At 37.3% G+C, this 11,162-nt stretch overlaps 2 protein-coding genes across 2 annotated transcripts; one reads left to right on the forward strand and one right to left on the reverse strand.

Moving 5' to 3' along the window:
* Window positions 1–234: 234 nt before the first annotated feature.
* On the forward strand, window positions 235–1,815 carry LOC110801801 (uncharacterized). Its single transcript, XM_056832276.1, has 2 exons — window positions 235–784; window positions 950–1,815. The coding sequence occupies exons 1-2, from the start codon at window positions 235–237 to the stop codon at window positions 1,813–1,815; spliced, it is 1,416 nt and encodes a 471-aa protein (XP_056688254.1).
* Window positions 1,816–9,735: 7,920 nt separating this feature from the next.
* LOC110801799 (uncharacterized mitochondrial protein AtMg00810-like) lies at window positions 9,736–10,242 on the reverse strand. The gene is made up of 2 exons (XM_056832277.1): window positions 9,874–10,242; window positions 9,736–9,810 (listed from the first exon to the last, which is right to left on the reverse strand). Exons 1-2 carry the CDS (start codon window positions 10,240–10,242, stop codon window positions 9,736–9,738), a joined length of 444 nt encoding a protein of 147 aa, XP_056688255.1.
* Between the last annotated feature and the right edge of the window lie 920 nt (window positions 10,243–11,162).

The raw sequence follows: 11,162 nt of genomic DNA on the forward strand, positions 1-11,162 counted from the left end.
GTAACCAGAGTAAGTACATTGTACATATATATACTACATATTTTGGCAGTCGTTTATTCATGAATCAATTAGTTAATTAGAGATAGAGAAAACAGTTAGATACCCTAAGTTATCTAAATAATTTTGGCATTTGTTTGTTTTAATGATTAAAGAGTAATGTTCTATGTATTTTCATTGATTAAAACATGTATGTTCAACCTTTCAGGTGGTTTTTGGTGATAAAAGTAGTCAATTATGGGCAAACAAAAACATATTACGTCGTTTTTTAATAAACGAAAAGACCCAGAGAAAGATACACCTACATCTACTGGAGAAGAAGGGCCTTCTTACATTCAAAGAACGAATGATGGAATTCCGTCCACTGAGGATGGTATAACACAAGAAGAAGTTCCTGCAACGCATAATATCAATATTGTGGATATTGGTATCAATTCTCTAGAACGTGATCCGGGATTAAGTCCACCAATGTGGGTTTATCCAGTTGGAAAACGAGATGAAATACGAAGAGCTTATAAGATTTTGAAGGTCTATCAACCTCGCTTGAAAAGATACCCATTGTCGGGGCAAATACAACATCGTCGTAGTTTTCAATGTGCTTGGTTTGATACGTTTCCTGACTGGTTAGAGTACTCACCTTCAAAGGATGCTGCATTTTGTCTACCGTGCTATTTATATTATGAAATACCTAATTCCCGAATGGAAACCTTTACAGTAAGTGGTTTCAAAAATTGGAAAAGGGTGAATAACGGAAAAGATTGTGCTTTTCTTACTCACATTGGAAAAGGTCCTTGCTCATCACATAAAAATGCAGTTCAATCTTTTAAAGGGATTCGGAAACAAAAGGGACATATTCGCAATGTTTTGAACAAGCAAAGTGAAGCACTAATCAAGCAGAATAGACTACGTCTTAAGGCCTGAATTGATGTGATTCGTTTATTAACTCTTTAAGCTTGTCCTTTGAGAGGCCATGATGAGTCTATCCATTCAGATAATCAAGGAAACTTTCTTGAGTACAGGAAATTTTTTGCCTTGTACAATAAAGATGTTGCCAAGGAAATAAGGCAAGCTCCATATAATGCTAAATACATAGCTCCTTCAATTCAAAAAGAGATTCTTCATATTATATCTTGTAAGGTTCGTAATTACATCAGAGAAGAAATTGGAGACTCAAAATTTTGTATCATTGTTGATGAGGCTCGAGATGAATCAAAGAGAGAGCAAATGGGTCTTGTTTTGAGATTTGTTGATAAACACGGGTCAATTATGGAGCTCTTCTTTGACCTTGTACATGTTTCAGATACTACAGCGGTAACCCTCAAAGGTGAGTTATGCACTGTTCTTGCTCGAAATAATTTAGCAATTGAAAATATACGTGGGCAGGGTTATGATGGTGCTAGTAATATGAGAGGTGAATGGAATGGGTTACAGACATTATTTCTTTCTGATTGTCCATATGCTTATTATGTGCACTGTTTTGCACATCGCTTACAACTTGCGTTGGTTGCTGCCTCTAGAGATGTCAGTCATGTTCATCAATTTTTTTCTCACTTGAGTTTCATTGTCAATGTCATATGTGCATCTCCTAAACGACAAGATGAATTGCAAACAACAAAGGCAATTGAAACAGAGTTCTTGTTATCTATTGGTGAGCTGGAGACCGGCAGAGGAGCTAATCAAAAGGGTACTTTGAAACGTGCTGGTGATACACGTTGGGGTTCACACATTTACTCTATTCGTAGTTTGATTAAAATGTATGATGCAATAGTGTCTGTTTTGGAAAAAATTAAGGTTGATAAGTCTTGCAATTATCATTAGCGTGGGGATGCTGATGGTGCTTTGGATTTATTGATTTCATATGACTTCGTATTTATTGCACATATGATGGAGAGTATCTTAGGAACTGCTGATGTCCTTTCTCAGGCTTTGCAACAAAAAAATCAAGATATTGTTAATGCCGTAAAGTTAGTATCTACTACTAAATCACTCCTTCAAAAGATGAGGGAAGATGGTTGGAGTAATCTTGTGGAGAAAGTTGGATCTTTTTGTGAACAACATAATATTTTGATACCTGATATGAGTTCTCCTTACATTGCTCGTAAAGGGAGAGCTCAACATCAACCAGATCAGGTAACAATGGATCACTATTATCGGGTTGAAATATTCATTGCTAGTATTGATAAACAGTTGCAGGAGAACAACCACAGATTTAGTGAGAGAGCAATGGAACTCTTGAAGTTCACATCAATGTTGGAGCCAAAAGAGGGGTTCAAAAATTTTGATGTTGATCAAATTTGTTCTCTTGCAGAAAAGTATTATCCAATGGATTTCACACCACAAGAGATTCACAATTTGAAATATCAATTAGAACACTTTATTTGTGATACAAAGGATGATCCCCATTTCACAGAGATGTCTACCTTACAAGAGGTGTGCCAACAATTGGCACAAACAGGATTGTCAAGCGTCTTATTCTGACTCTTCCTGTCTCGACAGCTACCGCAGAGAGGGCGTTCTCAGCCATGAAAATTATGAAGACAAGACTAAGGAATAAGATGGAAGACGATTATGTTACAGATAGCTTGGTTATCTACATTAAGAGGAAAATTTCTAAAACATTTAGTATAAAGTCTATTATTGATGATTTTAGATTGTTGAAATGTAGGGCATTATTTTGACTACGAAATTAAGAAGTAACACACATGTTTTGAAATGTAGAAACGATTTATATTATCATTATTTTGATTAGTATTTATGTGATTTAAATTTGCGAAGAAAATTTCCCTTGGCCCCCCCTAATAATTGGTTCAAGATCCGCCACTGGTTTTGGTGGATTTGTAGCTTTTGGTTCCTCGAGTTCCTTGGGATCAAAGGATCACACCAAGGAGGAACTCAAGGAACAGGTGATACAGTTAAGGAAATATATGGATCGTATGGTGCTTCTTCAAGAAACTACAAATGCTAGGGTGCTTCAACTACAGGAACAAGTGGGTGCTTTAGTGTCTCTTGTTCAGAATATGGGTTCAACTCTTCCACATCCCTACATGACAGTTACAAGGCTTGAGTATCTTGTTCACGAACCTAAACTTTCTTCCTCCCCGACCTCTCTTACCTGGTCCTATCCATTGTGTTACATTATGCTTTTTATTTGATGGAACTTGTTATTTTGGTATGTAACCCTTTGTTAGGAAACGTTATGCTTTTTATTTCTTCTGTTTAAGTGGAACTTCTAAAAATCGTATCTCTAAAACTTGGTTTGTTTAATCTTTTGTCTTATATTCACCTTGAGTACATTGACACTTACCCGTTGATCTAAGGGGGCTATAAATGGTATATATTAGTCTTGTGTTTTCCTACTTTTTGTAAATGCCGCCAGGGGAAATGAATGCAAACACTCTCAAATGATCACATGAGTCCATGTTTTACTACTCTCTTCTCAATGTAAGTTAAAAAAATTTAGGTTGTTTTATTAATTAATTTTATTTTTAATACCTTATTTTATTTTCGAAGTTTTAATTTATGTTTAATGTTTATAACTATGTTCAGTGAAGGTTTGCTTTTGTTGCCATCACCAAAAAGGGGGAATATTGTTGATCCTAAAGTTTTGATGATGACAAAGCAAACTCTTGACTATTGGTTAAGTTATGTTGCTATTTAGGTCCCGAGATCTTTTGATGGACAATGTTAAGTTAGGGAGATCCTGAGTTGGATAAACTAAGCAAACTGGAATATACGCAAGTCATTTGATCAATGTTAGACATTACTTTGAAGAAATAATCATTCGACAAGTTTAGAAGGGCAAGATCCTTAGGCGGGTTCCTGAGGCGAGATCCTCGTATATTATGTGGACCCTCGATGTTTTAGAGAAGGAATAAATTGTGAAGACTTCGAGTGAAGCTTCATAAAGGTGCAAGCATGAAGACTATGACATATGAGTTTATGTTTTAGGATTTATGTGAGTATTTAATATTGTCTATGTGTAATTTGGAACATGAACATTTTAGGTACGTTTTAATCGAAAATATTAACTGTAAATATGAGTAGTTTAATTAGAAAATATTTGAAAAATAAATAAAATGATTTTAATAAAAATAAACATAGGATTCTATTTTATATTTTCCTTGTTTTCCAAGCAAAAAGATTTTTCCTTGATCCTAAGATTACTCCCAGTATTTTCAATTGAACGTGCAAACTAGTGGTTGGAATTAGTCTCCCTTGTTTCTCTTCAATTATGCCCAAGTTACTAATTAGTAACAGTTAGTGGGAGTTGAGGGTAACATGGGTAACTAACCCTAGGCAAAACTCCTCTATAAACGGAGAAGATTTTTCACTATTACAAACACAATTGATTTCTGCAAATAATATTCCAAAAAGAGCTTAAGCGTTTTCACAAAGTCGGTTTACAAAAGGGTGTTCCTTGAGTTCCTTATTGCGTATAAGCTTTATTACGTATTAGAGTGTATTATCAAAATTGTATTTTGGGGTTAAGGGTTTAGTGATCCTTGAGTGACTTAGAGTTAAGTCAGAGAGAGAAATAGGAGCACAGTAATCAATGGGGATTGCTGTGAGGAGCTCTTGTTCGAGAAGAACTCGAGTTAAAGAGTGTATTCGTAATAGAGCTATTACATTAATACAAAAAAATTGTGAGGTTTTCCTTCTTGATTAGTGTCAAGAAGGTTCCTCAGTTTCATATATTTCTTTGTTAATGATCGTTGTTTTTATATTGTTTAAATTCTGTAAGAAACTTACCCAAATTCCCAAGAAACAATTCCCCTCTCTTGTCAAGTGTTCCTACTTAACTATTACGGTTGGACTTAAATCTTAATGCAATGTGCTATACTCACTTCCCATAGGGTTTCTAAACTCAATTCCTTTTGTTCATCAAACATAACAGCTGATCATGAGGTAAATAATTCATTTCTCAGCTTCTTGATAACTGAAACCTTGTTTTTCTTTCAAATACCAGAATTTCTTCTGGCACAATTTTAACATTCCTGTGGACACGATGTTTCCACTTATGGAACTAACCATTGTTGTGAAAACAAACACATGGTCACTGCTTTCGTCTTGGAAGAGCACTTCAGACCCATGAATTGGATGTTTCATTTCCGGTAATAATCAACCTGAAATTTTCATCTAGGATAGGACCGCCCTGTTGCGTATCGGACCTTTGGATGGCCATGTGTTTGTTGGAGTATGATCGATGTACTGTTTTGCACCAGTTAAGGGTTCGTTTTGAAAATGATGATGAAGGCACAATTAATTAGTTTGGCATTTTCTTCTGTGAGGGAAAAGTTATGAAACACTATGTATTGACTCATGAGTCATGATAGTGTCCTGTTAAAACACATTGGAAAGATGATAAAGGGCATTGGACAGTATTACGGAAGACCCTACAAACTGAGATTTAGTGTGATATGTATGGAAGTGTGGATAATTTGGGAGTTGTAACATAACTACTTTGTCAATTCATAGTTGCTTGAGGCTCTTTTCGGAATGAAAGAATAACCAGGAATTGAATGCAGGGAATCAGAATAGTGGGTATGACGTGACTACACGTGTGCAGTGTGGTACTAGTACTACTTAACGGCAAGAAGATGGGTTTTTGTGGCTTAGGAATATGGCTGCCAACTTGATTCTATAAAGTAGATGACACCAGGCACCATCAAATAGAGTATTGCACTCACAATGGTTGATGGGTACTTCTGCATTACACAATCAAATGAAGTATCAATTATACGGTGACATCTTCTGTTCTCTCACCAAATATATAATCTGTAAAATTATTTCTAGGAACGTTGATATGTATGGTTATTGCTTTAGCAGGGAAGACAACAAGCCAGGAAGTAAGTGGAAATGTTACATGGTTGTTGCTAGAACAAGTCATTATGAATTCCATGACTTACTAGCTGCGACTGACAGCTTTTCTGAAAGCAACAAGTTCAGTCGAGGTGGTTATTGGCGTACAAGGTAATAAATCGCTTTTACTAAGAAGACTTAGGTAGTAGAACTTTATGCAGATAGAAATCATATTAGGTATCCACATTTTTGAAAGTTGTATGCATACAAGGCCAGCAAGAATTTATGATTGAGTAGTTGTGAACTTGTAATCTTGAAACTTCAACACAGAAATCTTGTCAGATTGTTGCCTTGTTGGGCATGTTGTGTAGATGGGGAAGATAACCTATTTGATTTATCCGTTTATGAATACATGCCAAATAAAATATTTATGTATTCAGAAAAGCTAGTAATTGAATGGGGTTAGGGCCGCAGGTGAAGGTCAAGTTGCCAAGTTGGTGTTTAAAGAGGAGAGATTGCTTTGGCCTTCAGTTGCGTTTGGTTCGCATAATGGTACGAGTATAGAATCGTGAATGAAAGGTGGTGTGGGGTTGGTACTTGATTCTTAACATTATGTGTTTGGTCTTGTACGTGAATGAAGTTTTGTACGGGCCAGCTGTTGGGGGGGGGGGGGGAAGTGATAAATCCAAGGAAATTTTTACTTCTTCCAAGGAAATCCACATTTTTTCAAAGATAATTTCCTTGGAAGAAGTGAATTATTCCTTGGATTTATCATTTCCCGTGGGGGGGGGGGGGGGGGGGGGGTTAGAGCGATATCCGAGAATGAATTATCTCATGTTCTTCATAAATTTTCATTACCAATCATTACATCTTATGGGTGGTATTGGGTGAGAATCAAAATTCATGAAGAAAAACACAAGTTTGATATGAGGTTGCATTACTGTGAAGATTATTACTTCATATATTACTATAGATAGTTAGCCACCAGCTTGTACCATCTACCAAGGAGCTGTAAGGATTTTTTGGGAATGCAAGAATGCAGCTATACAAGGACGAAGTATTATTATTTAATGCTATTTATCAGTTGTGGGCCAAATACAATTACAAACATCACTCCGGCCAATTGTCCTATGCTTTCTGATGGGCTTATATGTGGACTGGTTTTTTTAACACAATGATAACAGGGGCCAGGCCCTTTGGGTTGTTGGGTGGAAGTTTCAAACGTAAGTAGAGCATCTGTATTTTCTTTCCTTTTAGATTTCAACATATGGGGGGAAAAACTGTAGACATAATGGTTTATGTGCACACTCTTGTTCTCTTTCTCTGTTGGTTATTTTTCAGTTCTGTTTAGCTCGAGAAAATATTACAACCACCCAATTTCTTAGAGACCCTGAAACAATAGAGTCTAGTGATGACATTTTTGTATTTGGTATATTTATCCCCATAAACTCGACGGATCATTATGCTGGAAAATGGTATAACACAAAGGCTGTTGATACATTGTAAGTGGTATGGGTAGCCAACAGGAATAACCCAATTAGTGATTCTTCAGGGGTATTTAGAATATCAGAAGATGGAAATCTTCAACTCTTGGATGGTAAAAACAAGGTGTGTTGGTCGTCAAATGTATCTCAACAAGGAAAGAATACAGTTGTTCAGCTTCTGGATACAGGAAATCTTGTTTTGCGTTGTGAGACAATCATTTGGCAGACTTTTGAGCATCCCACAAATTCACTTTTGCCGTACCATTCATGAGAGTGTGACGAACAAGCAATACCTATTTTGAAGTTGAAATTTGTGAATCTACCAGATAATGTTGTGTGGTATTCCGCACATGGAGCTGATGATTGTAGGATTATGTGCTTAAGGAATTGTACATGTGATTCTTATTCTTATTATCCAAGTATTGGGTGTATGATCTGGAATGGCAGCTTAATTGAGACAAATGAGTTATATACTAGAGGCTTCGATCTTTCCCTCCGTTTGGCTTATTCAGAATAAGTTACATCTCCTCTTCTTAGTTTCTTGCCCTTTATGTTATTCCCACAGACTTGTATTGCAGAATCATTTGGGTATTTAATATTCTTGTACATGATATTAAAAATTTGTCATGTTCTGTTTTCAGCTAATACTATCCCTAGGAAATGGAAAATAATTCTTATAGCGATGATCGTTATTAGAATAGCTACAACTTTTGTACTCATGTATAGTGTATGGTGGTGGATATTTTGAAGAAATGGTGATTCTCCCCCAATTTATTTGAGTTATACTGCATGTTATATTGTTAATCGAAACTCTTTTATGGCTATATTTTCTAATAGAACGTTTTTATTGTTGTAGAGATGAGTGTTACAAAGTCTATGCCTAAAGGCCGAAATAGGGAAGCTGTAGTTGGAGATTTACCGGTGTTTGGATTGAAAAAGTTGGCAGCCGCAACAGACAATTTCCAGGAAATTAACAAGCTTGGGCGAGGTGTTTTTGGCACAGTATACAAGGTAACTACATTGAAAACACTTTTTTTACCCTAATGTAATTTATTTTGTCTGTGGGTGATAACCAGGAACTGAAATCTGAAAAATGTTGTATATTCCTTTGCAGGGAAAATTAGAAAACGGGCAAGAGATAGCGGTTAAAAGACTTTCAAAATCATCTAGGCAAGGAGTTGAGGAGTTCACGAATGAAGTGTTGGTGATCTCAAAACTTCAGCACAGAAATCTTGTCAAGCTGCTGGGATGTTGTTTTGAAGGGGACGAAAAAATGCTTGTGTATGAATATATGCCAACTAAAAGCCTGGATGCACTTCTATTTGGTAATTGTGTTTACATCGTTAGATTAATCATTACTCTTATTTGTAATTTATCATCTTGTTAGTTATGGCTAATTCCAAATTCTTTGAATCTCAGATCCTACATTTCAGATAATTCTGTGCTGGAAAAAGCGATTCAACATTATCCTAGGCATATGCCTTGGACTTCTTTACCTGCATCGAGATTCTAGAGGAAGGATTATTCACAGGGATCTTAAAGCAAGCAACATATTGTTGGATGACAATCTCAATCCTAAGATATCAGACTTTGGAATAGCAAGAATTTTCGGAGGCAATCACAAGACCAAGGTGATACCAGCAGGATTGTTGGCACCTAGTGAGTTCTTAATTTGCTCGTACAAAAAATCTGTAAACAAAATAGAATTTAACCTTTTTAATTCTGAGTAGAACTAAATCCATGTACTCCTACGGCCCGTTTGGTAGTCGGGAATAAATGGTGGGAATGTGAATAAATCTAAGTGTAATTTTGAAAGAGAATAATATCATGGTAATGAAATTTTGTGTCAAACTTTGTGTTTTTCTTTACAAATTTGCATTCCCACCTAATACCACTCCCAAAATGGTAATGGATGGTGAGAGAATTGTAGTTCATGAGTTTTATTAAAATACAAAGCAATGCTTATATACATAGTACAGTAGGGTTAGGGTTTTTGGAGGCTTTCCATAATTACAGGATATTGTTACAAAATATAAAATATAAATATACGGTGTCTATCACACCCCCGGAGTCAAAGCGGGAGGTTCACGGACGCTTAGACTGTCCCGAAAATCATTAAAGAGTATGCGCGGAAGACCTTTGGTGAAGATGTCAGCAATCTGATAGCGAGACGGGACATGTAAGATACGAGCCTCACCCCGAGATACCTTTTCACGTATAAAGTGAATGTCCATTTCAATATGTTTAGTGCGTTTGTGTTGCATAGGATTGCCGGAAAGATAAATTGCACTAACATTATCGCAATACACCAATGTAGCTTTGCGGATCGGACTGAAAAGTTCCAAAAGTAGGTTACGGATCCAGCAAGATTCAGAAACAACATTGGCAACCCCCCTATATTCAGCTTCGGCACTAAAACGGGATAAGGTGGGTTGTCGTTTGGAGGACCAGGAGATCAGGTTGTCACCGAGAAAAACACAATAACCGGATGTGGATCGTGGAGTGTCAGGACAACCACCCCAGTCTGCATCTATATAAGATATGAGTGATGCAACAGATGATTTGTATAGATGCAAGCCAAAACTGAGAGTACCTTGAACAGAATGCGCTTAAGAGCATTCATATGCTTTGTCTTCGGATCATGCATGTGAAGACAAACCTGTTGCACCGCATAGGAGATATCCGGTCTGGTGAATGTGAGATACTGCAAAGCACCGGCAAGGCTACTATAAAACGTAGGATCATCATATGGAGTACCGGCGGTGGAGCTCAGTTTTGAGCCGGTGTCAACAGGTGTGGGTGACGGTTTGCAGGATGCCATACCTGCCCGTTCAATAATTTCCTCGGCATATTTTGTCTGAGATAGAAAGAGACCACCTGCATGGCGGGTTACTGCAATGCCCAAGAAATAACTAAGAGGACCTAAATCCTTCATCACAAATTCAGAACTCAGACGAGACATAATTGATAGACGAAGAGCATCAGTTGAGGCAGTCAGAATTATATCATCAACATATAATAGAAGATAGCAATATCAGAACCATGATGATAAATGAAGAGAGAGTGATCATATTTGCTGTGACAAAAGCCAATAGATGCGACAAAATCTGCAAATCGTTGATGCTAGGCTCGAGGAGCTTGTTTGAGACCATATAAAGATTTCTTCAACAAGCAAACATGATCTGGATATTTTGGATCACGGAAACCCATGGGCTGATGCATATAAACTGTTTTGGTGAGATTACCATGGAGAAATGCATTTTTGAGATCCAAATGATGAATAGACCAAGAATGGGATAAAGAGATGCTCAACACAGCCCGAATAGTTGCCGGTTTAACAACCGGGCTAAAAGTCTCAAAACAATCAACTCCCACCTGTTGAGATTGGCCATCACCTACAAGTCGGGCTTTATGCCTCTCAAAAGAACCGTCAGATTTCTTTTTATGACGAAAAATCCACAAAGAACGAATAATATTCACATTAGCAGGACGGGGTACTAATTCCCACGACTTATTTTCAATTAGAGCAGAATATTCATCTAACATTGCCAATTTCCAATTCGGGTCATTTAAAGCACTTACTGGATTTTTTGGCATTGGAGAAATGGAGGGAGGAGTGGTTGGGCTCAAATTGAAAAGTCGCTTTGGTTTAAATATACCATGCTGACTCCTTGTGCACATCTTTGTGGGTTGGGCGGACTGGGCCGAAGGGAGAGCAGTAGTCGGTTGGTGGGCCGAGCTAACTGCTGGGTTGGTGGATGGGGCAGGAGCAGGAGATTGGTGAGCCAGAGATGGAGGAGTAGTGTGGGCCGTTGGAGAGGGAGAAGATATTGGGCCAGGGTTGAATGGGGAGTTACGCTGCAAGGGGACAGGCGAGTGGAC

Source organism: Spinacia oleracea, chromosome 6, assembly GCF_020520425.1.
Source record: "Spinacia oleracea cultivar Varoflay chromosome 6, BTI_SOV_V1, whole genome shotgun sequence".
In the NCBI taxonomy this organism is placed as follows: domain Eukaryota; kingdom Viridiplantae; phylum Streptophyta; class Magnoliopsida; order Caryophyllales; family Amaranthaceae; genus Spinacia; species Spinacia oleracea.